At 32.9% G+C, this 23,459-nt stretch overlaps 9 protein-coding genes across 12 annotated transcripts in view; 7 read left to right on the top strand and 2 right to left on the bottom strand.

Moving 5' to 3' along the window:
* Nucleotides 1–1,490: 1,490 nt before the first annotated feature.
* LOC123005033 (monocarboxylate transporter 12-like) lies at nt 1,491–3,268 on the top strand. The gene is made up of 5 exons (XM_044398622.1): nt 1,491–1,687; nt 1,806–2,076; nt 2,127–2,408; nt 2,462–2,833; nt 2,877–3,268. The coding sequence occupies exons 1-5, from the start codon at nt 1,607–1,609 to the stop codon at nt 3,224–3,226; spliced, it is 1,356 nt and encodes a 451-aa protein (XP_044254557.1). The 5' UTR covers nt 1,491–1,606; the 3' UTR covers nt 3,227–3,268.
* A 156-nt stretch (nt 3,269–3,424) lies between these two features.
* Nucleotides 3,425–7,514, top strand: LOC123005034 (monocarboxylate transporter 12-like). The gene is made up of 5 exons (XM_044398624.1): nt 3,425–3,554; nt 5,953–6,055; nt 6,160–6,430; nt 6,485–7,099; nt 7,149–7,514. Exons 2-5 carry the CDS (start codon nt 5,963–5,965, stop codon nt 7,511–7,513), a joined length of 1,344 nt encoding a protein of 447 aa, XP_044254559.1. The 5' UTR covers nt 3,425–3,554; nt 5,953–5,962; the 3' UTR covers nt 7,514.
* A 127-nt stretch (nt 7,515–7,641) lies between these two features.
* LOC123005032 (apoptosis inhibitor 5) lies at nt 7,642–9,846 on the top strand. Of its 2 annotated transcripts, none has more exons than XM_044398620.1 (6): nt 7,642–7,861; nt 7,915–8,403; nt 8,448–8,654; nt 8,702–9,274; nt 9,322–9,478; nt 9,530–9,846. In XM_044398620.1, exons 1-6 carry the CDS (start codon nt 7,790–7,792, stop codon nt 9,601–9,603), a joined length of 1,572 nt encoding a protein of 523 aa, XP_044254555.1. In that variant the 5' UTR covers nt 7,642–7,789; the 3' UTR covers nt 9,604–9,846. The 2 variants fall into 2 exon arrangements, with proteins under 2 accessions (XP_044254555.1, XP_044254556.1); XM_044398621.1 differs by having other exon boundaries at nt 8,454–8,654.
* On the bottom strand, nt 9,783–10,657 carry LOC123005035 (mediator of RNA polymerase II transcription subunit 7). The gene is made up of 2 exons (XM_044398625.1): nt 10,377–10,657; nt 9,783–10,324 (listed from the first exon to the last, which is right to left on the bottom strand). Exons 1-2 carry the CDS (start codon nt 10,566–10,568, stop codon nt 9,854–9,856), a joined length of 663 nt encoding a protein of 220 aa, XP_044254560.1. The 5' UTR covers nt 10,569–10,657; the 3' UTR covers nt 9,783–9,853.
* A 15-nt stretch (nt 10,658–10,672) lies between these two features.
* LOC123005036 (40S ribosomal protein S10-like) lies at nt 10,673–11,500 on the top strand. The gene is made up of 3 exons (XM_044398626.1): nt 10,673–10,739; nt 10,921–11,362; nt 11,412–11,500. Exons 2-3 carry the CDS (start codon nt 10,922–10,924, stop codon nt 11,442–11,444), a joined length of 474 nt encoding a protein of 157 aa, XP_044254561.1. The 5' UTR covers nt 10,673–10,739; nt 10,921; the 3' UTR covers nt 11,445–11,500.
* Nucleotides 11,501–11,538: 38 nt separating this feature from the next.
* LOC123005260 (RING finger protein 141-like) lies at nt 11,539–12,494 on the top strand. The gene is made up of 4 exons (XM_044398937.1): nt 11,539–11,738; nt 11,788–12,009; nt 12,058–12,201; nt 12,251–12,494. Exons 1-4 carry the CDS (start codon nt 11,599–11,601, stop codon nt 12,414–12,416), a joined length of 672 nt encoding a protein of 223 aa, XP_044254872.1. The 5' UTR covers nt 11,539–11,598; the 3' UTR covers nt 12,417–12,494.
* Nucleotides 12,495–12,573: 79 nt separating this feature from the next.
* On the top strand, nt 12,574–13,355 carry LOC123005261 (60S ribosome subunit biogenesis protein NIP7 homolog). The gene is made up of 3 exons (XM_044398938.1): nt 12,574–12,747; nt 12,796–13,021; nt 13,067–13,355. The coding sequence occupies exons 1-3, from the start codon at nt 12,692–12,694 to the stop codon at nt 13,325–13,327; spliced, it is 543 nt and encodes a 180-aa protein (XP_044254873.1). The 5' UTR covers nt 12,574–12,691; the 3' UTR covers nt 13,328–13,355.
* An 85-nt stretch (nt 13,356–13,440) lies between these two features.
* On the top strand, nt 13,441–15,423 carry LOC123005122 (protein SPT2 homolog). The gene is made up of 5 exons (XM_044398741.1): nt 13,441–13,611; nt 13,685–13,852; nt 13,899–14,910; nt 14,959–15,165; nt 15,216–15,423. Exons 1-5 carry the CDS (start codon nt 13,552–13,554, stop codon nt 15,296–15,298), a joined length of 1,530 nt encoding a protein of 509 aa, XP_044254676.1. The 5' UTR covers nt 13,441–13,551; the 3' UTR covers nt 15,299–15,423.
* Nucleotides 15,424–16,710: 1,287 nt separating this feature from the next.
* LOC123005598 (supervillin-like) overlaps nt 16,711–23,459 on the bottom strand; it is a 55,855-nt gene continuing 49,106 nt past the window's right edge. Inside the window, exons 1-4 of one of the 3 annotated variants that reach the window (XM_044399415.1) lie at nt 19,872–20,002; nt 18,893–19,824; nt 16,971–17,212; nt 16,711–16,883 (exon numbers count right to left, since the gene is read on the bottom strand). In XM_044399415.1, coding sequence (XP_044255350.1) covers nt 16,818–16,883; nt 16,971–17,212; nt 18,893–19,811 — 1,227 coding nt within the window. In that variant the 5' untranslated portion in view covers nt 19,812–19,824; nt 19,872–20,002 and the 3' untranslated portion in view covers nt 16,711–16,817. Of the gene's footprint in view, nt 16,901–16,970; nt 17,213–18,892; nt 19,825–19,871; nt 20,003–23,459 lie in introns of those variants that run through there. The other 2 variants (XM_044399414.1, XM_044399413.1) reach the window with 2 other exon arrangements.

The raw sequence follows: 23,459 nt of genomic DNA on the forward strand, positions 1-23,459 counted from the left end.
TTTTTTCTAAAGCGGTTTGTTTTTATTAGAACACCCTGTATCTCATGAATGGATGGTCTGATTCAATTTTGGTGAAAAGTTTTGAAAAGCTTGGTAAAATGGCTTTCATTTGATATGAAACAAAATTGACCTGTTTCGGCGTTTTTTCAAAGTTTTTTTAGTTTCTGAGATATTCGGGGCGCCTCGTTTTCATTAGGACACCCTGTATTTAGTTTAAAGTGAAGTTCAGTTACCGATTTTACATTTAAGTGAGTAATAAGAAACTATTTTAAAAAAAATTCACAACTTATACTGCAACCAAAAATTAAATTAAAAAGTAATTTCACTTGATGTTTAATTATTTACTACGATAACAAGTAAATGGCGTTATAAAGGACATAATTAAAAAAAAAACAATATTTTTATTAGGAACACCTAATAAAAACTATCGATTAGTAGGAAATAAAATGAGCAAATCTAACCAAAGACTATTTAATATAACTCATTAAAATATTGATACTTATTTTTTTTTTTTGATAAAGTTGTAAATGACAAATTAAATAAGTTCATTATTAATTTTTGTTCAATTCAAACAGGTAGACGTGTTAACTCTTTTGAACTCGTGGCAATCTTTACAAAAAAAGAATTGTAACAAATTTATTTTTGTTATTATTAAATAAACCATCAATTTTGATTTTAGTTTATTTTTGTGTATTAAAAAAAAAATCATAGCCATCGGAAAACTGTCTGCCCTATTAGTAAACAAATTATTACCAAAAAATACTTCCAACTTTAATACAATAATATTTGCAAATCAATTTTTAGTACTAATAAAACAAACACTGTTATAGTAAGAAAAAAAAAATCCTACTACATAATAAATAATCTACATTTTTTTTAATATATTATTTTCTATTAAATTTACTATAGTAAAATTAAATTGTCAAATATTTAAAATTACTTGTGTTTGTAGTTTGTTGTAAAAATTTGTTTGGATTGAATAAAAATGATTTCAAATTGTTTAATTTCACAACTGCAACTTTATTAAAAAAATTAAGCTATCAATAAATTAAAGAGTTATGTTAAATTGTGTCTGGTCAGAATTCGTCATTTTAATACCTAATAATAGATGTTTTTTATTAGGTATTACTAATTTTTCTTTAATTTAATTATGTCATTTAAAACCACATTTACGTGTTATCTTATTAGTAAATAAATAACTAATTAAACACTAATTAAAATTATTTTTTAATTTAATTTTTAGTTGCAGTATAAATAAGTTGTGAACTTATTAAAATAATTTGTTATTTATTCAAATGAAAGTAAAATATACAACCTGATACTTAAAATTAAAGGATTTAGATTTTGCTGTGTGTTATGGTATGAATGTTCCGGTGACGTCACGAATTCCGGTAAAACGCCCAAAATCCGGTTTCTTCCCGGACTTGCGCACTGTTGTCCACATTTTAGCCTAACTGCACTCAATTACAAATATCAGTGGAAAAAAATGGACTTGAGATAACATAAAAAACGCATTAAACAATTCAGATTTTATCGTTGGTATCTCCGACATGGATATGGAATTCGAGTGCCAAATGTCTGCTCAGTAGACGACTAAAAGTGAAACATGAAAAATGTAAAAATAACGAAAGCCCCACCAGATGGGGGTTACGGCTGGGTGATCGCTATAGCGATGGCTCTCAATAGCGTAAGCTTCCAATTTTGGATCAATAAACTGGTAAAAAGTCAATTTCTAGTTCATTTACATCCCAATGATGTAAGCTTCCAATTTTGGATCAATAAACTGGTAAAAAGTCAATTTCTAGTTCATTTACATCCCAATGATGCATTGTTTCGGCCTTATCTTTAAAGATACATTCGCCGAATTGGGATTATCAGCAGCTCAAGGCTCTTTTATAATGAACCTTCATGCAGCTTTCGGCCTCCTAACCGGACTTTTGAACGGCGTGTTGTTAAAAATGTTCGGTTACCGGAAAATCGCCCTAGTCGCTGCAGTCCTATACTTTTCCGGGGTCACACTGACTTCACTCGCCCGGAGTTTCCAATTTTTTATCATTTCTTACGGAATGATCGCATGTTGGTTGTAGCAATCACCCGGAAACGTGTTTTAATTGCAGTGATTGCAGCTTTGGGTTTGGGCATGTCGCGAGCTTCGTACAGCTTAGCCCTCAACACCTACTTCCGGAAACGCCGGAGCAAAGCGATGAGTGTTGCAGTCACAATCACCGGATTTGGCTCAATAGTGATACCGCAATTAATCAATTTGTTAATGAAGTTTTATACACCGGAAGGAGTAATTTTGATTTTTGGCGGGATCTGTGCACATTTTTTTGTCACAGCTTTGCTTTTACAGCCGGTCAAATGGCACATGAAAGTGGAAGAGGAACCGCTCACTGTGCAAGACAGAAGTAAAAATTTCGGATCAAAAGTCATCTTTTGACATTTTTTCGGATAATTCTAGATTCGAAAGATGAGTATTGTGATAATGAGATTTGCGACAGCAGTTTAAGCTTGAATCAACCGGCGAAAAACCAACGCTTGAGCAACATTGCCAAATTCTTCGATTTGGATTTACTCAAAGATCCGATTTTCGTCAACATTTTAATCGGACTTGCGTTTGCAGTTTTCTCCGAATTGAATTTCACGATTTTAATTCCCTTTATTTTGAATGATTTGGGGCTCAACAACGACCAAATTGCGACTTTTCTCTCCATGGCGGGGGTGGCCGACATCGCGTTCAGATTTTTAGCACCTTATATTGGAGATTGTTTGAAAACTTCACCGCGACAAATGTTTATTTTCACACTAATTGTGCTCATTATCATGAGATCAAGTACGTTTTTTTACAATTAGCAACAGTTAACAGATTTTTTTAGTTCTTTTAATCTCGACACACTTTTACGCAATTTTGGGTATTGCAGCAGGACTTGGGATTGCGAAAGGAGTGAGGAGGGTCTATGTGGGATTAATTATACCCTCCCATGTCACCCTAGAAAAATTACCATCGGCCTCGGGGATGGAAATGATGGCCAATGGTTTCTGCATTTTAACAGGAGGATTTATTCTAGGAATTGTGCGCGATTTGACCGGAAGTTATTTCTTTTGTATCGTAATTATGAACTTTGTTACTTTCTTAACGATCGTCCTGTGGACCATCGAAGGGCTTATTTTCAAATATAAGAAAAATGACCCAGAGGCTAGTGATACAACAAACAATAAAATATAAATTATTGTAAATTGAAACTTAATAAAGTTCTACATTTTTTAACGTTTCTTTTAATTTACACTAGCAATTTTTCACTTATTATTTGGAAATAGAAACGAATGATAAGATAGTTACTTATTATCAAATGATTTTTATGTAATAAAAAAAATATTGATAAATTAAAAAAATAAAAAATGTATAACAAACATCACGGAATTTGTGTTGAGATTTCGAAAATATTTATCAATTTAACTAGTGCAGTTAGTAGTGCAAAATCGAATGATGATCTACAGTGTACCCCTCCAGGAATTGCTGAACCAGCGAAAGAGTCAAGAAAGAAACAACATTGGTAAATGTCAACAATGTCATGGTAAAAGTAAAAATGCTTAGGCGCAAAAATAGAATTTTTACTCCATGGCTGAACGGTAAAACTATTACGATTTTGGTAAATTGAAAAAATAACAATTAGAAACTCGTATTTAGTGTTAATAGACCTTTAAATTACACATCAAAATATTTTAATTTTTATGAGTGTTTAAAAAAATGTTTTTTTTTTGTTTTGTTACTTTTACAAGTTGTCTTAAAGATCATGGTATGAGAACGGACATTCGTGGTTTGAACTGAAATAATAAAGATCATCATTTTACAGTAGGTGTGGTCCATCTTTCCCTGACGTACCCTAACTTGTGCAAAAAGTCTCACAAAATTGCGTTTCTGGCTAGAAAACGTTCTTAAACACTTAACAAAAGCAAAAAAAAAACATTGCACACAACCTAATTTGGTGATTATTCGGCTTTTTTAATAAAATTTCACAAAAAATGAGTTTTTGTTTAAACACCTAAAAATAGAAAACGACATTATTCTTGCCTACTATTTTGATTTTTCGGCCTAGTTTAACGCAATATTGGGAAACATTTGGGTTTTAAGCTCAAAAACGTGCTTAACCCCTCTAAAAAGAAAAAAATTACACTATTTTTGACGCCTTAGTTACAATTAATTACAGTAGCGACTAATTTTTATTTTTGAAAATGTGAAAATTTTGAGTTTATGACTTTTAAATGACTCGAAAAAATCTAGATCTGATTTAGAATTTTTGCTTTTTGATGACGTTACTATTCTTCTGCGTTTTTCACTACAATAAAGTGCGTAGCTATTGGCAGTTTTGATTTCATTAAAATTTTTGTGATTTCATAGACTGGAAATATTTTTGGTGATTTTATTTTTCATAATTATTAAATTTTCCTAAATCGCAAAAGTGACTATGCAGTTTGTATCAAGTTGAAAGAGGATTTTATATTTTTGGAATTTTTTTATTATACAGGGTGCGCCAGAACTCGCGCCCCAGAGAAAAATGCCATATAAAGTAAGATACCAGGAACATGGGAAAAATGTTAAAGCAAAATTATCTATAAAAATTTCGAAGTTATGAGGGTTTAAAGATTGCACCTTGACTCTATTTATTTCTGTTGGAAAAATAATTTTACAAGTTTTTTTTGCTGTAGGCTATTAAAAGAGGAAACAAGGAAGCTGTATCCTAAATTGTAACTCTGTTCAATGTTATTTGTGGCTTTTATTGGCAAAATTTTTGTCCCTTTACTAAATAATTGTAAAAAAAAAATACAAGATCATCAGTATAATTAAGTAGGTATAAAAAAATGTCAAATGTCAAAAAAATTTTAACAGATAGAATTTTTTAAACATTTTTTTCATGTTCCTGATATCTTACCTTACTTGAAAATTTTCTCTGGGGCGAGAGTTCTGGCGCACCCTGTATATCTATTTGTATGATTTTTATCAAAATTAAAATAAAATGAGTTGCAAAACCTAATAAGCATAAAATACAAAATAAGTTTTTTCATCGATCTTCATCAAAGTTTAAATTTTCGAAGAACGTTTCTATTTTTACATCAATGCAAAAAAATTACAAAAAAGTGACTATTTTGACTGCCTTAAAATTTTAAAAATCGTGCTTTGTCTTAAATTTTATAGCATTTTTAATTTTAGTACTAAAATAGTATATTATGTATTAGGAGTAAAAGTGACAGTTTATGTGGCGACGCTGAACGTTTATTATAATTTAGCTCAGCCACATAACTCACTTTTACTCCAAACAACATTTACTATTTTATCCACAAACGTATAGATGGAAAGAAAAGAGTACCACTATAACTAGCAAGTAAATAAACAAAATAATCATGCATCAGTATCGGAATTTGTGATGAGAGTTTCGAAAATGAATATTAATTTAACTAGTGCACTCAGTAGTGCAAAATGTCGAATGCTGATGATCTCTTCAGAAGTTGTTGAAGCAGCAAACGAGTCAAGAAAGAAACAACATTGTTAAATGTCAACAATGTCATGGTAAAAGTAAAAATGCTTAGGCGTAAAAATAGAATTTTTCCTCCATGGCTGAAAGCTACTAATGAAGTTAGTCACAAAAATAGTCAGTTTTAAGACATTTGCGAATAGATATATTTCCAAATGGTTTTTAATTATTACAAAACAAAAAATGATAACGATTTAAAAAATCACAGTCAATTCTCTTGTCTTTATCACTGATGATTTATCAGAAATGATAGTGATTCACTCCAACCTCCATCACTAACCGTTATTAATAAGCCTGACTTTGACTGTAGCGCACGCTGTAATTACTCGCTGCTATTGACAAGCAAACAATTATGCAATAAAAAATCTCCCATGAGTAGTACTTAACTCATTTCTGTTTCGTTCACATATTCGTAAAAAAGAACAAATAAAATGGAAACGACTGAAAACAAGCAAAAACTGGTTAAAATCCCACCAGACGGAGGTTATGGTTGGGTCATAGTCTTCGCCAACGCTTTAAGCAACGTAAGTATTAATTAATTCAAATTATCGACTTTTTATGTAAATTTAGTGCTTTGTGTAGTATTTGTGTTGGCATCAATGTGGCGCTAAATTCAATTTTGTTTCAGTTTATTACAGTACCTCTGATTCATTGTTTCGGCCTTATCTTCAAAGACACATTCACCGAACTCGGCTTATCAGCGACTCAAGGCTCATTAATCATTAATTTGAATGGAGCTTTCGGAATGATGACTGGACTTATCAATGGTGTACTACTTAAAGTTTACGGGTGCAGAAAAGTTGCTTTTCTTGCCGCATTTTTACTTACAGGAGGAGTTGTACTTACGTCATTTTCGAAAAGTTTTGCTCACTTTGTTGTTTCTTACGGACTCATAACTTGTAATTAGTCACACTTTTGGGGGAAAAACCGATCTAAAGTTTGTTTTTTCGTAGCTTTGGGGATTGGTATGTGCCAATCATCGTATGGACTAGCCCTGAATATGTATTTCAAAGAAAAAAGAAACGTTGCGATGGGTTTTGCGGTTACTATAACCGGCTTAGGGCCTATTATAATCCCTCAATTAATCGGTTTTTTGATGACTATTTACACACCACAAGATGTTACTTTTATTTTCGGCGGTATTTGTGCTCATGTTTTCATCGCGGCTTTGTTACTACAACCGGTTGAGTGGCATATGAAAACCGAAAAACAAACAATCGAGGAGTTACTCCCAGTGGTAACAAAAACCGAAGAAACGGTCTGGGGGCGACTCTTCCAAAACATCGTCAAAACGTTCGATTTGGACTTACTCAAAGACCCGATTTTTGTCAATATTATGATGGGCATGGCTTTGGCCATTTTCGCTGAATTAAATTTCACCGTTTTGACACCATTTATGTTACAAGAATTCGGTTTGGATACGGCACAAACCGCAACTTTTCTCTCAACACTTGGAATCACCGATATTATTTTCCGGTTTTTTGCCCCTTATATAGGGAATTTTTTCACAAAACCGCCACGACTCATGTACGCATATAGTCTTATTCTTCTTATTATCACCCGATTCAGTAAGTATAGTAATGTGCCACCAATATATTAATTAAACCCAAATTGTAGCTTTTCTCATGTCGAACGACTTCTACCTCCTGCTAGTCATAGCTCTAGGTCTCGGAATCGCAAAAGGAATAAGAAAAGTCTACATGGGATTAGTGATTCCTGCTCATGTTCCTATCGAAAAACTAGCCTCTGCTAACGGAATGGAAATGATGATGAATGGCTTTTGTATAATAATTGGTGGTTTAGTTTTAGGTCTAGTTCGCGATGTTACGGGTAGTTATAAACTTTGTGTCGTCATAATGAATTGTGTTACTTTTACAACGATTTTAATGTGGTCACTTGAAGCCTTGATTGTCAAATGTAGGAAAAAGGAACAGGTGTTGGAGCATGGAATTTCCTTACAACAAGTCAATTCAAAAACCTAGTTTTATTTATACATCATACTGTATATTTTTTGTTAAATAAAATAATTATCAAAATTTGAATTTTTAGGAAATTTTTTTTTATGTTGTTTGTAATTAGAATTTACAGTTTTCTTTAGTACCGGCAATTCAAAATGGACGATGGGCACGCTAAAATGACCGGTTTGTGATCTAGTTTGTGTAAATAATTATTGAATAGAATTACATAAAAACGCCAAGATATTGGTTAATGTTTTCCACCACTTTTCGATTAATAGATTTATCGAAACAAGCAGCAAGATGAGTGACAACTTGGAGAAATTGTACGAAAAGTATAATATTTTATCTGATGCCAAAGACAAGGTCTCCCAGGTGAGCACGACGACATTTTTGGTTAAATCTCCCCTAAAAACACGAACTTTTAGCATTTGAACGAATATGTCGAGAGCATTGAAGGTATCAAAGGCAACGAAAGTGAGAAAATGCTGGCAGCACAAATACTTTCGAAATTTTTCAAACACTTTCCCTCACTGCAGGATAAAGCTTTGAACGCGTTGCTGGATTTATGTGAAGACGAAGAAAGCAAAATTCGAGCATGTGCGATGCGGTATTTGGTTTCTGTTTGCAAAGACGTGAAGGAGCATTTGACTAAAGTCACTGATATTCTTGCTCAAATGATGCAGTTGGAAGAACAGCGTGATTACACAACTGCTTCTTGGTGTCTTTTGCAGCTATGGAAGGAAGATTCAGTCAATGTACTTAGGACTATGTATAACCATATTCGTTCTTTGAGCAACGCCGCAGCTAGGCTAAAATGCCTCCATTTCATTCACCTGAAATTTATCAAACCCATTGAAAGTCAACCAACAGAAATAGAGAATATTGTTGTTGAAGAGTCCAAGAAGCTTTTACAAGTTTGTAAAGTTTCAACGAATTAAATAAAAACTTATTTATGTAGTTGCAGGATGATATTAGCTCTGAGGAAATCGTATTGATAATAGGGTGCTTAAAAAATTCAAAATACGGAAAAACTGCAGCAGGTCAACAGGAACTCCTAGATTTCCTTTCAGAGATCATGGAACTTGATCGAGACTTTGATCCACTTGAAGATTGTATTGTTGACAGAGTCATCATTTGTACCACACACGCTCTTCCTTTATTTTCAGTAAGACACCCTTTGCCCCCTTGTCACTACTCTTAACTATTTTTTAGGCAAAAAACGAGTCAACAAAATTCGTGGCTTATTATTGCGATCAGATTCTCCCCCAGTGGGACAAAATCGCTACCTTGGACCAAGGAGAATTGTTCCAACTTCATTTATTGAGACATTTGGCCGAACTTAGTATCTATTGTGGCAAATTTGAAAACCCCTCCTTGCACGTAGTTCAAATTTTTGACAAAATCAAGTTGTACATGCCAGCACCTCCAGAGAATGCCGATGTTTACAAAATGCCCAACTTGGAGTTCTCTTTCGTTGAATGTCTGTTGTTTGCTTTTCATCGTTTGGCTCGTCAGTGTCCAGATTTTCTCACTCATGACCCCCAAATCTTGAAAGATTTTAGAGCAAGACTGGTTTATTTTTCTAGAGGGGTACAAGGCTGCAATAAAGTTTTAAATTCAAAACCCATTACAGGATTGGATCCTGTCAATACTACAAAAGCAAAAATTGCCCCCTCACTACTCAACAACATCAACGTTTTGATCAAAGACTTGTTTTATCAACCCCCAATGTACAAATGTAACGTCACACTTTCTTTCAAACAGGAAATTGTGGAGAAAGAATTGGTAATAAGACTTTTAACATTGAAGTGTTTACTATATTCAATTTGTAGAAAAAACCAGCCACCACTAGTGGACAAAAAAGACATGTTCCTATCACTTTTGATAATGGAAATACAGGGGCTAAACATAGTCGACCAACTCGTTCCGGGGACAATGTCAAATTGTATACACCCCCTAGTGGAAAGTTTAGTAATAACTTCCAGTATGGTAAGTATGAGAATTTATACTTGTTTCTGGAATGTAATAATTGATTTATAGATCGTGGGGGTTCACGGGGTAATCGGTCAAGGGGCCGTGGCTCAAGAGGGAGGGGCCGAAATTGGAGGAATTAATTTTTAGTTGTTTTTTAGCACTATTGCAAAAATGCAATTCAAAACAAGTTCATGCTTATTCTTAGTAAGATATCAAAAATATCCTTATACACAATCTGCTTGCGTTGTAAATAGATGTTTTTTTCTACTAACTCGGATTTAAATGACAGTGTGTTGATTTTAATAATTTGTGGAAAGTATTTAGAGATTAAATTGAATTTGTTTTCTATACTTAGTATTCAATAAAACGATTTGGAAAATTAATTACTTATTACATATCATCCACAATTTTGCACATAATCCTATCTAAGATAAAACACGGATCAGATTTGTTCTCCTCCTTTGACGCCTTCTCTTGATTTACTAAAAGTTCGGTTTCCACAAGCAACTTTGAATCAACTTCCATTGGTTCAGGCAGGTTTTGAATTGCTTGTTGCAAAATCTCCATTACTTTGTCTAAATGTTTCTGAAATCTATTGGCCGTCTCAATCCTTTGTCGTCTTTGCAACTCCATCATGACCCTCAGTGTTTCCCTGGCCTGATGTGGCCGAAATTCATTCAACAAATGGTGAATATGAATAAACAACAGGCTTAAATCTTCGACTTTTTCTGCTCTTTTTGGCGAATCGGGGCAGTTCACAAGTAAGTCGAGTAAATCTAGAAAATTGGCCAACAACGACTGGTTCAATTTTTTCAATTCCCTTCGTCTATCAAAGTGGAGGGGATATAATCGTTTGATACCCTAATAATAAATTTATTAAATTTTTTAACAAGGGAAATATTTACGAACTTACTTGACTTTCTAGAGGCCTGATTATGCTTTCTTCGGTATTAAACGCGTTTCCAAACATGTGATAAGTATCTTGAATCGGGGGAGGAGGCCTAGGGGTTCGCCCTCGCCGAATCATCTCATCCGTGTAATGGTTGATGTACTGCATTGGAGGCAACGGTAAAGAACTCACTTGGATTGCTTCAGACGAAGCCATTATTTAATTTTAATTTAATAATAATTATAAAACTACAATTGTTGACAAGTGTCAAAAGATGTCAAATAAAAAGCTATTTACAGAAAGCCAACATTAAAAATAGAAATTACTAGTAGCTTGGTAGCACTGATTCTTTTTCAGTTTTGACAGCTGTGGTGTATATCGCGTCAAGTAAGTTATTTTCCTAAATTTTAATTTATCTTAATCATCTTTATAACAAATTTCACGTAACTCAATTACAGATTAGTCTTATTACGTCTATTGTGAATTTTAGCGTTTTTTGTGTTACTTAAACTTGCCTTTGATGTTGACATGTTTCATAACCTCAATATTTTTATGATAATTTTTGCAGGATGTTGATGCCCAAAAAGAACAGGATTGCTATCTACGAATACCTTTTCAAGGAGGGTGTAATGGTAGCCAAGAAAGATACCCATGCACCTAAACATCCCGAATTGGAAAATATCTCCAATTTACAAGTTATCAAAGCTTTGCAGTCTTTGAAATCGAAAGGATATGTAAAGGAGCAATTTGCGTGGCGACACTATTATTGGTATTTGACAAATAATGGTATTGAATATTTGAGGACCATTTTGCATTTGCCTCCTGAAATTGTACCATCAACACTTAAGAGACAAGCCAGGACGGAAACAACGCGTGCCCGTCCCACACCATTTAAATCGGAAACATCTAGTAAACCCTCTGAAGACCGTGCTGGATACAGAAGGACTCTCGGGGGCCCTGGATCTGATAAAAAAGCTGATGTGGGGGCTGGTACAGCTGATTTGGAATTTGTAAGTTTTTTGTTGGTTTTAAGTTAATCTTTACTTTGTTTTGTTACAGAGAGGGGGCTTCGGAAGAGGAAAACCTCAATAAATTAATTTTTTTATTATAATAAGGCTGATCAGCAAATAAACCTTGTCGATCGTTAATTTTTATTTCGAGTTCCTTTCCTCACAGAGGGCGCTATTGTAGACGTCAGCTGTCACCTGACAAATCCTATTTTACATGTGATTTATTTTGTACAACAATGGGACAACAGAGTTCCCAATTTCAGGAGTATTTTAATGATATTGTCTCGGATGAGCCTATACTTACATTACTTTCTGAAGAAATTCATACTTTGAGTTATGAAAAATTTTTGACAATACTTGGGGAGCTCAACCAACTGTAACAAATCAAATCTGCTGATTGTTATTGTTCAATTTGGAAATTTTAGTTCAAAACAACGTTTAGATTCAGAAGGGAAGCAATTAGTTTTTGCTGTTAAGAAAGGGACTGATTCTACTGTTTTCTGGAAAGCTACTGTGCAAATAGCTTGCGTAAAAATTGATTCTAACACTCAGAAAGTGCATACATACCGACTGTTAAATCTCTACGAGTTTTTAAAAGTGTTCAAGACACTTAAATGTCAGTCTTCAGCTGAAGAACAGAGCAGGAGGTATGACAATTTACCTAAATAGTTGCTTACTGATTTTATTCCCACTAGTGGAATGTCTGTTTCACAAGTGGTCAACAATATTAAAGATAATCCTGCAGACAACACAAAAGAATGTTGCATTTGTTTAGAAAGAAAACATGAAGTTATTTTACCCTGTATGCACAGTTATTGTTTGCCATGTATAGAAGAATGGTTTGTTTTTGTGTCATGTTTTTATTTAAACGAACTGAATTTTTTTAAGGAATGCCAATCACGATACATGCCCGATTTGTAGAGAAAAATTGGAGAGTACTGATGATACCTGGGTTATATCAGAGGTACCAGAAGCAGAAGAAATTAGTAAAGAAATCAAGTCCAGTTTAATGGAACTTGCTGAAGACAAAGAATCTCCCTGTTTACCTTCTTAATGTGTGAGGTATTGATTTTAAATCTTATTAAATGTTGTTAAAACGTTATTTTATGAATCTACAAATATATTTAATAAAATCCAACGTTTGTAGTCATTTTAACAAATCAAAGCAATTTCCTCAATCAAAGTTGGCGCTCTACAGGTTGACCATCGCTAAGAGGGGGAAACACTAAGTAAAAGTCACCAACAATTTAAAACAAGTTTTAACCTCAAAAACCATTACAATCAATACGATAATAATATTACATTGGAAATTAATGAAATATATTAAAAATGAAAAGACTCTCTGAGGAACGAACCAAAACCTTGTTTGAAAAGTTGGCAAAATAGTAAGTATTCTAAAACATCAATCACGTGTGTAATTTTACTAATTTTAGTATAGGACCCAACGTTAAGTTACTAATAGAGCGAGCAGATGGAATTTACTGCTTTCGTGAACAGAAAGACCGAGTTTACTACATTTCTGAGAAAATTTTAAAACTGGCCGAAAGTGTGCCAGCAGACCAACTAATTTCTGCAGGAACATGTTTTGGGAAGTTTACAAAATCGAATAAATTTCGTTTGCACATAACTGCGTTGAGTTATCTGGCGCCTTATGCTCAGGTGAGTCCAAGGTTGTTAAAGTGGAAAATTAGTGTGTAATTTCAGTGCAAAATTTGGCTAAAACCGTCAGCAGAACAACAATTTCTTTATGGTAATCATGTTTCCAAGGCTGGATTAGGCAGAATTAGTGAAAATACGGAGAAATACCAGGGGGTTTTGGTGTATAGTATGTCTGATTTGCCCTTAGGGTTTGGGGTTGCGGCAAGATCGACAGCAGAATGTAAACATGCAGATCCATTGACGCCCGTTTGTTTCCACCAAGCAGACATCGGAGAGTACATTCGATCAGAGGAAAATCTTTTGTAATTCAAGCAATAAATTTGTAAAATTCGTATTTCCCGCTGTTTTATTTGGGGTTTTTGGTGTTCGTGTTGTGCCTATGTTTACAACTTTTGCGCCTACCTTCGCGTTTATTTCAGTGATAATGGCGGATGATGACATGTACGACGTAAAAGTGAAATATGTCATGACATAAATCGCATTTTTGCTGTTTTTGTTGCAACTTTTTCGAGAAATTTTTACGGAAAAACATGGATTTTGGCACACTTCTGCACACCGCCCAAAAAAATGAGAAAGTCGCAAAGAAAGAGGTAAATTTAGTCACTTGTTACATCAACAACAATTTCTTCTGGAACATTTCATCAAGTTCATGGATAATTTCAGCCTGCCAGGTATTACAGTACGAAGTTTGAGCCCCCGAAGAAGGAGCAACGCAATAAACAGTTATCCGAAAACATTAAAAAGTTTTTGGCGAAAAAGGAAGCTGAAGAGAGAGGAAAAAAATTAGAGGCCTTGAAGAAAAAAGAAGAACTGTTGGCGTTAAGAGCTAAAGTAAGAGTTTAAGGAGTCGTTTTAGTGTTTATGGTCGCAATTTTAGGACAAAAAAGCAACAAGAAGGGTAAATGTGATGCTAAAACGTACCAAATCCGCCAACCAGTCTGTTCTTCAAGACGCTATTGATGCAAACAACACTTCAGTGACTCTGGCCGGTCCTATTCAACCTGACGAAGATGACTATGGCTATGTTTCACAGGAAGCAGCAGCGTTTTACAATAAAATGATGGAAAAGTACAGCAAAATGCCTGATGAACCAAAATTTGGCTTAAACAAAAAGAAGAAAATAAGCACTGATTTAAACAGTACTAAGGAAAGGGTGAGGGCTGCTATTGAGAGGGAACGGGAAGAGGCAAACATGCCCCACAAACGGAGAAGAAAACACAAAGATGAAGAAGAAATTGAAAATGAGAAACAGGAAGTGGCACCGAAACCTAAACCAAAACCCACAGCACCTCCGCCATTAAATTTCAACGATTTACTGAAACTAGCCGAGAAAAAACAATTTGAACCTATAATAATAGAACAGAAGCCGAAAGAAGAAGAAAAATTGTTTACGAAAAAACAGAAAAAAGAATTGGAAAGGGAGAAAGAATGGAGGGACAGGAAGGAGGGAAAACTCCCACCTTTGGAGAAACCACCTGTGAATAAAATTCCAAAACTGAACGGTGATTTAACAAAGAAAAATTTACCAGATCTGGCAAAGAAAAGTCCTGCAGATCTGATAAAAAAAAGTCAAGTTGGTAGTAAAATGCCTGAAACCACAAAGAAAATTAATTCAAATAACCAGCCCATCATTGATAAAAAATCTGTGCCTTCTCACATTAAACCGGGCTCAAGTAATTTGAACAAAGTCAAAGATTTAAATGATTTAAGGAAAAAAGAAGCTCAAAAATTGAGTAGCAAAGAAGTTACACCCAAAAAACCACCACCTGACCTTAAACCAAAACAATTTCCTCCTAAAGATCTGAAACCGAAACAATTCCCGCCTCCTGATGTCAGAAGAAAAGATTTTCCTCCTCGTGATGTAAAGAGAAAACCGCTGGTCAACAAAAGTAAATAAAACTAAAGTCGTTTTTTTTTCTCTTATGTTGTGATTTCAGGGCGAATTTTGGACGATGAGGAGTATGATTCTGAAATGGATGATTTCATAGATGATGGACCTGAAGAAGGTGAAGATTACTCAAAATATATTAGCGAAATTTTCGGCTATGATAAATCGAAATACAGAAACGTTGACGATGATATTGATAATATGGAATCTACGTTTGCCCAACAAATGAGGGAAGAAGTGATCAGTACGAAAATTGGTAATTTGGTTGGTTGTTTTTAGATAAAAGTCTCATTCTTGTTATTTAAGGTATCATGGAGGATTTAGAAGATATGAAGCAAGAAGAAGAAGAGAAAAAACGGAAAGCCTTGATGAAAAAGAAGAGATTATAATTTTAGCTGTTGTGATTGTGGCGTGACTTTGTGATAGGTGATTTTTAAGAGAACTGGGAGTTGTAATTTTTATTGTTATTCTTTTATTACGAAAAATTTAAACTTTAATATATACTAGACCGCCATCAAGTTTTTTTGTACCTGTTTGTGGAAATTCTAACTTCGTGGACCAGTTAATGGTATACAGGGTGTCCCAATGAAAACTAAAAAGACTGCAAAAACGCAACAACCACTGGTGATACAAAAAATTAAAACACTTTTAAAATGCTCTTTAAAAGCTTTTTTCCAAAATGAAATGATTTCTAAATATTCATAAAATATCGGCTAAAAAACTAATCTTTCAGTATGTACAGTTGCGGAATTAAAATTTCGGGCAATATTTTTTTGTCACTTTAAAAAGTTCACTGTAAAGTAGTTACCTCTTACTGTCATCATGACTGACATTTGACAATTAAACTTTTTTTTTGTTGTTAAAATTGTTAATTAAACAATTTGTCTGTCTAAGGAAATTTATTAATTGAACTAAGTGTAATTAAATCATCGCTTTGATCTGCTGCCTACCCGTTATTATGCCACAAATCACTATTTTTGAAAATATATAAGTCAAAATGACAAGAGTAAAAAATGAGGTTATTAATGTAACTGTACAAAGGAACTTAACTATTTTTTAGGTACAGTTGCGGAATTAAAATTTCGGGCAATATTGTCATTTTCACAATGTAAACTCTAAAACAACATTTACATTAATAACCTCATTTTTTACTCTTGTCATGTTTATGTCATTTTATCTTTTAAAAGTAGCGTCACTGACAGAAAAGTTTAATTGTCAAATGTCAGTCATGAATGTATGTCATGATGACAGTAAAAGATAGTTTACAGCGAACTTTTTGACAGAGAAATACTGCCCGAAATTTTAATTCCGTAACTGTACTTACATTAAATTATAAGAAACTTTATTACCCGCAGTTAGTACAATTATTTTGACAATAAACTAACGAAAAAAAAATAAGTTTGGTAATTTATTTTAATAGTTTTTATTAGAAGTAATTACAAATTAGAAACATTATCTTTTGTGAATATCTTATGAATAGATAATCCCATTCAACTTTAGAAAAGGGTTTCAAAGAACATTTTCATTTGAAATTGAGGTGGGAAAAGTTCAAGGGTTATTGGGGGCGCTTTTAAAATCGTCAAAAAATGTCTTTTTTAAAAATAAAATTAACCTGTTTCGTTTTTTTTTTGCAAATTCTTTCTGGTTCGTTTTATTAGAACATCCTGTATCTCATGAATGGTTGGTCTGCTTCAATTTTGGTAAAGAAGCAAAACTGATCTGTTTTGGCTTTTTTGCAAAGTCTTTAGTTTCTGAGATATTCGTGGTGGCTCGTTTTCATTGGGACACCCTATATGTATTGTAATTTTTAAAATAAATTTTTATTACCACTACACTCCTACAAAAAATGCAACACAATCAATGAGTGGGCTTTTAAAATTCACATGAAAAATGCATAAATTTAATTAGTTATTCTGGAGACTCCTCTGACGAGATAACTTCAATGAGAGGATTTGCACTTAGCAACACACCAGCCTAAAACAATTAAAAACCTGATTTACTCCTTTAGGTGAGCATACCCACCTTACAACAAAACGAAAAAGCACTTTTTCCAATACCAACCTTTTCTTGTAGTTGAGCGATGTCTTGTCTTTTTTCCCAAAAGGGAAATAAATGTGTAAATGCTTCCGGTTCAAAACCGGCAATTACTTTCTGAAGTTTGACCAGTCTTTTGATATTTTTGCTTTTCTGTTTCGCATAATCAATGGCGGCGATAAAACACTCGCTTTTGAAGTCGTCGTTCTCCTCCTGCTCCCATCCATACCAGATCCAAATTTCGTCGTTGTCGTCCAGAAGAAAAATCGCTGAAAATTTTCATTTTATTCAAAATTTTATTGATTTGAATTACACAAGGCGACAAAAAAAAGTCATGTCGTGAAAACTTGACAAATTTTATATCATTTTGTTCGTCTCAGTGAGACAAATCAAATGCACTAAAAAAAATTTTAAAAAGTCCACACACTTTGAACAAAATAATTTTTTTCTAATTTAAATGAATTTAAAATACTTTAACTTTAAAAAATCATTACTCAATAACTATTAGGCCGATTTCCTTCAAATAAAAACCATTCTAAAGGGATGGACTTGCCCTTTAGAATGATATGCAATTTAAAATTTAATATTGGCAAACTTTTCTTCGAACAGTGTTCGAAGAAGTTCGAAGCAAATCGAAGTTATCTATGAAAAACCCTACGAGTAATTTTTTTTCTTCGTCACCATCGTGTAGAGCATCTTTTTATTAGTAAGAATCCAAATTTTTAAAATAATATACAGAGTAGTTTTTAAGATATGATTTTTTGAAGTTAAGGTTTGCTATTCAGGTATTGCGCCATATAGGAGAAATGCATGTTAATCTTACTTAAAATTGCAGTTTTATAAAAGTATTTGTTTTCAGACTCTTCTTTTGCTTAAAAATGCTCAATTGCACTTTTTTTTTTCTAATTAGAATAAACAAAAAACTGTTTCTTTACTTAAAACAAACAAAGAGTACCTGCGTACTAATTAAAGCAAATAAAGAGTTTTTTTCTTCTAAAAATGATCACTGGTCATTGAGCAAAAAGGATCTAGAAGTTTAAAGCAGTAACTTTAAATATAAGAACAAATCTTTTTCAAATTAAATGACTTTCCATTCAGATTCTTAATTGTTCACTTTGTTCTAGCTTTCTGAACTTTTTTTTTGAAAATGTTCTCAGCAAATTTTTTCTCATCACTTTCTACTGATGTTGAATGCAATAAGTCAGTTGCTTAGTGATTTGATTTGAAAAAGATTTGCCCTTATATTTAAGGCTCGTGCCTTAAACTTATAGATCCTCTTTGCTCAATGATCAGTGATCATTTTTAGAACAAAAAAACTCTTTATTTGCTTTAATTAGTCTGCAGGTACTCGTTATAAGTAAAGAAACAATTTTTGTTTATTCTAATTAGAACAAAGAAGGTGCAATTGACCATTTTTAAGCAAAAGAAGAGTCTTAAAACAAATACTTTTATAAAAATATAATTTTAAGTAAGATTAACATGCATTTCTCCTATTTGGCGCAATACCTGAATAGCAAAACTTAACTTCAAAAAATCATATCTTGAAAACTACTCGGTATATTATTTTAAAAATTTGGATTCTTACTAATAAAGAGATGCTCTACACGATGGTTACGAAGAAAAAAAAATTTACTCGTAGGGTTTTTCTTAGATTATTTCGATTTACTTCGAACTTCTTCGAACACTGTTCGAAGAAAAGTTTGCCAATAAACAATTTCAAATTGCATATCATTCTAAAGGGCAAGTCCATCCCTTTAGAATGGTCTTTATTTGAAGGAAATCGGCTTAATAGTTATTAAGTAATGATTTTTTAAATTTAAAGTATTTTATTTATTTATTATTAAATTTTTTTTTAGTGCATTTGATTTGTCTTACTGAGACGAACAAAATGATATAAAATTTGTCAAGTTGTCACGACATGACTTTTTTTGTCGCCTTGTGTTATTTACCTGGTTGTTCGGGACTGTAAAGATGGGACTGAAGAAACGGGAGCGGAGTTATGTGTGAACTCCTGTGGCTACACCCAATTTCAGTAGCAAGAAAACACCCCGTGATTGTATTAAAATAAAATAATCTTGGCGTATAATCGATTTTTTTGAGGGGGGCATCAAAATACTCTTTTTCATCGTTGCAAAAACAATTTAGAAATTTCTCGTTTTCAGACCCTTGGCTAATTTCCGTGCAATTGGAGCCGAAAACGTCCTCAGTCGCTTTTCTAATCGATGCTCTGCTGTGGGAATTTGAGTTTTTCCCATGCCAAATAATCGTGGATTTTTCGTGTGGAAAAAAAACCACAAATGAAGTCCTACTTCGCAGATTTCCTTTTTTCAGCGGCAGTTCGTATAAATGTATTTCCTTCTCAAGCTCGCCTCTGAGGATGTACAAGTGTGGCGCCGCATTTAAAAAACCGTGTTTTCCAATATGCACGATAAACTTTCCCGAAAATAGGTGAAGAAAAGCCGGTGGTTCGGCCCATTGGACTATTCTTTCAACAGGAGGATTGTCTTTTTCTATAGACTCAGGCAATGGTGAATATCCTTTGGACGCGTCTTCGCCTTTCCAATAAAAATAAATCTCGTTTTCTGTTGTATTCAAAATTTGCTCAGATCGAAAATGTTCCGTGCTTGATTTCCATCGAATAATATAAGTTTCCGAGGTGTAAAATTCATTTTTTGATTCTTCAAGCACTTGGAGTTTTTCATCTACGATTTGCCAACACTTCACTTCGGTTGTTTTGTGCTTGAAATGCGTGGACGTGTTTTCGGCGTGATAAGAATCGCCTCGGCCAAAATGCATGCCATCTATTACAAAATCTAGATCCTCTGGAGTTCTTCTAAACAATTCTTCTATAGTTTCTGAGTTGGCCATACCTTGTTTATCACTAAAAACCACAAATGTAATTAAATCTGCCTGTTGATTGCAACTAACCAATTAAAACACTACTGATACAAGTCCCACTTTTTTCCATCTACGCTGGTCCATAAATATGTTTCAAGGTAAAATTTTTGTGAAATTGATTGTTAAATATTGTATATTATACCTCTGTATGAATGGTTGCATATTTTCGAACTGTTGGGTCAGAAAAAAACACAATATTTAATTATAAACAATCTTCGATAAATACAGAATGCGCCATGTAAGGTAAGATGGAAAAAATGTAAAAAAAATTCAACCTATAAAAATTTCGAAGTTATGAGAGTTTAAATCTTGCACTTTCACTCTATTTCTGTTAGACAAATAATTTTCCAAGGTTTTTTGCTACAGGCTATTAGAAGAGGAAACAAAAAAGCTGTCTCTGTCTAATGTTATTTATAAAAAAACATTATCATTATCATAAAGTAGACATAAAAAAGTCAAATGTCCACAATAAATGTCAAAATTTTTTGACAGATAGAATTTTTTAATATTATTTTATGCTATTTTGCGGGTTTTACGTACTTTTTTATCATAAAAGACAATTTTTCAAAATTTAGAAACTTTGCCGTAATAATGTGGTGGTTGGTAATAAATGTCACGAAGTTTGAAAAATTCGTGTCAAGTCTCAAATATTTTTCAAAATTTTGTTGAATTAACAATGAATACTGCAAATATTTCATGCACACCACCTGAAATCGCTCAAAACGCCGCTGAAAATCACCATTACCAACCTCTAGAAAGTAAATTGTATTAGTTTATTTCAGCACCCAAATTGGTGTTGAAATGGCTCATTAAAGCATTGGTTTTGGTATCGAAATAAGCTTTCTTTCAGACGCAAAATAGAAAAAAACATTTTTTCCATGTTCCTGATGTTATCTTACTTAAAATTTTTCTCTGGAACGCGAATTCTGATACATTCTGTATTAACTTTCAAGGTGTTTTAACAATCTTCTTGTTAAATAAATTATTACTGATCGTTTAGTTATTTATGTAATTGTCATTTTTGAAACTTAATATGGGAAGTAGTTTTTCAACACCAACTGCATTTACATGAATGAAATCACTATTATAATATGCTGATTACTAACCTTTTAAAAGTTGGGAAACACATCATTAAATCTCATGAGGAGTAATAATATTACTTCTCTTGGGCGGTAATGTGCAGGATAGCTTAAGTTGTCAAATTACTCATAATATTTTGCTAAATTAGTATTCAATTGCTTTTGTAGCAGTTTTTCTTACTTCTGGGGGAGTACACTGCTCCATTTCGACGATTTTAAAACAGATTCACACATTATTTCAATATTTTCTTTGATGGCGGCACTTCCTGTTATTAACTTCGTTATTTTAAATGAAAAGGTATATTTTTTATTGCGTTTTTGGATTACTCAAGTAATTTTGAAAGAGTTTTCATAGCCTTCCCTATATCTAAGTTTAATCGTCTTCGAAATACGAGTATTTAGACCTTTTTAAAAAAATTTAGATTTTAATCTTCTTATTCAAAAATCGATAACTCTACCATTTTTTATTATCTTGAAACCGTATTTGGGTATACGAGAGAGAAAGGTTAGATCTTTCCTTTGGTGTATTCATAATTCGAAAAATAATTAACAAACTGCCAAAATGTAAGGTTACGCTTAGGAAACTTCAAATACCCTTAACTCAATTTTTCTAAATGAAACACCCCAATTTTTTCTTCAGTAAATGGAGGGGAATTTAATTCTGCTTCGATCTGTATTAACATTCCCTATACCTATGTTTAACAGTTTTCAAGTTATAGTAAATTTTTTTGATATTGTGAGAAATTTAGAAATAAGAAAAAAATAGAATATAAAGTTAGATTAAATAAATTTAATTTGTATTTGCGAGAAGAATACTTAATACAATTATGAAAAAAATTTGGCGTTTTTTCAGTGAGAAATATTTCCATGGTAAACTATGCAAAAACTACCATGAATAGTAATGAATTTTTTCCAATCATTAAATTTAGGTACAGGGAATGTTGATAAATCGATGCAGAAATAAATTCTCTTTCATTTAGTGGAGAAAAAACTGGGACCTTCCATTTGAAAAAATTCAGTTATGGGCATTTGAAGTTTCCCAAACGTAACCTTAAATTTTAGAGGTTTGTTAATTATTTTTCCAATTATAAAAACACGAGAAAGAAGATCTAACCTTTGTTTTTCGTATGCCCAAATACCACTTCAATATAATTAAAAATGGTAGAGTTATCGATTTTTGAAGAGGAATATGCAAATTAAAAAAATTTCAAAAAAATCTAAATATTTCAAAAACGGTTAAATTTAGGTATAGGGAAATCTAATTCAAACTCTCTAAAAATCACCAAAAAACGCAATAAAAAACATAACTTTCTATTGAAAATAACAAAGTTGATTCCGGTGTCACCGGAAGTACTCCCAATGCTTCTTTTAACAACGTAATTTAAAACTTAATCAATTCTTTGTATTCTACAAGTAAATATTTCTGGAACTCCTTTATTTTGCGTTGCGGGAGGGTAAAGATAAAACTTTATTATTTATGAAAATAGGTGAATTTATGCGGCACATGCACGACCAAAAGGAAGCAATTAAGAAAATGAATCGTTATCGTAATTCCCACGTAGAAACGCAATTATTGACGTTTATTTCTACAACGGGGATAATTTTACCCTTGAGGCGGGCAGTTTTTGATTTAGTGGTCACGTGTTTTTGCCGGTAAATGTAGCGCCTAATAACTCTATAGAGGAAGACAAATGCACAATAGCTTCGCGTTTTATCTACACGAGGGTTGGGCATTAGTCACAGCAATATAACCCAAAGAAGAAGATGTGTGCGTTTCAGTTTAGTCGATTATCACCCTTCAAAATTTCCTCTTCAAACAAGGGCGCACAATGTTTTATGTCTTGTCTTCACGGATGTGTGTTGTTGATGTTTCTTTCTGCGTTATGTCAGGCAATATATTGGTTCTAGGGGAATATTGAGATAGTTAGAGAGGGTAGTTCCATGGTGGTGGAAGTCCAATTTCGTGTTGCCTCACCCTCACTGCATGAATCATTTCTATTGATTTATTATTGGTTATTTTATGTCAGGTGGGGGCACACACTTCGGATTTCACACGTGCTATTGTTTGGGACTTCTATTACCGATAAATTTCCAACCATTAATTAAATTTCATATGAGACAAATCGGATTATTTCATTAATCTGTGTTTTGTTGAAAGATTATTTAATTATTAATGATGTTTGCGCTTTTATTGTTCATTGAACAAGTGAGTTTTTCCAAAATGAAACATGTTGAATTTAATTTTATAACTTATTTTACACTGTAATAATTTATAAATTAAAAATAGGACTCAAGTACATTACAAGCTAACATATTTTGGCCTTCTTGTAAGTCAGGTTCAAACTTCTTAGAAAACTTAGCTAATAAGATATGCATATACAGGATGTCCCAGAGCTCCGTATTTCTTCGATTACTTTGACAATAAAGAAGATAACGAAATGCGTTTTTTTTGAACAATAGACATTTATTTTTTTCTATGGTCCAAAAATATTTTCATCATTATAGGTAATTCCTTTATAGGGTGGCGCAACAAAGTTAT

Source organism: Tribolium madens, unplaced genomic scaffold, assembly GCF_015345945.1.
Source record: "Tribolium madens isolate multiple individuals breed KSU strain unplaced genomic scaffold, Tmad_KSU_1.1 Scaffold_20;HRSCAF=117;Tcas5.2_LG4, whole genome shotgun sequence".
Classification (NCBI taxonomy): Eukaryota; Metazoa; Arthropoda; class Insecta; order Coleoptera; family Tenebrionidae; genus Tribolium; species Tribolium madens.

What these genes read in the sequence shown, in the direction of transcription:
- LOC123005032 (XM_044398620.1), top strand. Translation starts at nt 7,790, where the DNA reads ATGAGTGACAACTTGGAGAAATTGTACGAAAAGTATAATATTTTATCT. An exon ending in AGTCCAAGAAGCTTTTACAA is followed by an intron (nt 8,404 to 8,447) that starts GTTTGTAAAGTT and finishes TTATTTATGTAG; the next exon opens with TTGCAGGATGATATTAGCTC. An exon ending in ACGCTCTTCCTTTATTTTCA is followed by an intron (nt 8,655 to 8,701) that starts GTAAGACACCCT and finishes ACTATTTTTTAG; the next exon opens with GCAAAAAACGAGTCAACAAA.
- LOC123005261 (XM_044398938.1), top strand. Translation starts at nt 12,692, where the DNA reads ATGAAAAGACTCTCTGAGGAACGAACCAAAACCTTGTTTGAAAAGTTG. An exon ending in TTTGAAAAGTTGGCAAAATA is followed by an intron (nt 12,748 to 12,795) that starts GTAAGTATTCTA and finishes TACTAATTTTAG; the next exon opens with TATAGGACCCAACGTTAAGT. An exon ending in ATCTGGCGCCTTATGCTCAG is followed by an intron (nt 13,022 to 13,066) that starts GTGAGTCCAAGG and finishes GTGTAATTTCAG; the next exon opens with TGCAAAATTTGGCTAAAACC.
- LOC123005033 (XM_044398622.1), top strand. Translation starts at nt 1,607, where the DNA reads ATGAAAAATGTAAAAATAACGAAAGCCCCACCAGATGGGGGTTACGGC. An exon ending in GCTCACTGTGCAAGACAGAA is followed by an intron (nt 2,409 to 2,461) that starts GTAAAAATTTCG and finishes GGATAATTCTAG; the next exon opens with ATTCGAAAGATGAGTATTGT. An exon ending in GCTCATTATCATGAGATCAA is followed by an intron (nt 2,834 to 2,876) that starts GTACGTTTTTTT and finishes AGATTTTTTTAG; the next exon opens with TTCTTTTAATCTCGACACAC.
- LOC123005260 (XM_044398937.1), top strand. Translation starts at nt 11,599, where the DNA reads ATGGGACAACAGAGTTCCCAATTTCAGGAGTATTTTAATGATATTGTC. An exon ending in CTTGGGGAGCTCAACCAACT is followed by an intron (nt 11,739 to 11,787) that starts GTAACAAATCAA and finishes TGGAAATTTTAG; the next exon opens with TTCAAAACAACGTTTAGATT. An exon ending in GCTGAAGAACAGAGCAGGAG is followed by an intron (nt 12,010 to 12,057) that starts GTATGACAATTT and finishes TATTCCCACTAG; the next exon opens with TGGAATGTCTGTTTCACAAG.
- LOC123005035 (XM_044398625.1), bottom strand. Translation starts at nt 10,568, where the DNA reads ATGGCTTCGTCTGAAGCAATCCAAGTGAGTTCTTTACCGTTGCCTCCA. An exon ending in TCAGGCCTCTAGAAAGTCAA is followed by an intron (nt 10,325 to 10,376) that starts GTAAGTTCGTAA and finishes ATTTATTATTAG; the next exon opens with GGTATCAAACGATTATATCC.
- LOC123005122 (XM_044398741.1), top strand. Translation starts at nt 13,552, where the DNA reads ATGGATTTTGGCACACTTCTGCACACCGCCCAAAAAAATGAGAAAGTC. An exon ending in TGTTGGCGTTAAGAGCTAAA is followed by an intron (nt 13,853 to 13,898) that starts GTAAGAGTTTAA and finishes TCGCAATTTTAG; the next exon opens with GACAAAAAAGCAACAAGAAG. An exon ending in AGTGATCAGTACGAAAATTG is followed by an intron (nt 15,166 to 15,215) that starts GTAATTTGGTTG and finishes TTGTTATTTAAG; the next exon opens with GTATCATGGAGGATTTAGAA.
- LOC123005036 (XM_044398626.1), top strand. Translation starts at nt 10,922, where the DNA reads ATGTTGATGCCCAAAAAGAACAGGATTGCTATCTACGAATACCTTTTC. An exon ending in GTACAGCTGATTTGGAATTT is followed by an intron (nt 11,363 to 11,411) that starts GTAAGTTTTTTG and finishes GTTTTGTTACAG; the next exon opens with AGAGGGGGCTTCGGAAGAGG.
- LOC123005034 (XM_044398624.1), top strand. Translation starts at nt 5,963, where the DNA reads ATGGAAACGACTGAAAACAAGCAAAAACTGGTTAAAATCCCACCAGAC. An exon ending in TTCTTACGGACTCATAACTT is followed by an intron (nt 6,431 to 6,484) that starts GTAATTAGTCAC and finishes GTTTTTTCGTAG; the next exon opens with CTTTGGGGATTGGTATGTGC. An exon ending in TCTTATTATCACCCGATTCA is followed by an intron (nt 7,100 to 7,148) that starts GTAAGTATAGTA and finishes CCCAAATTGTAG; the next exon opens with CTTTTCTCATGTCGAACGAC.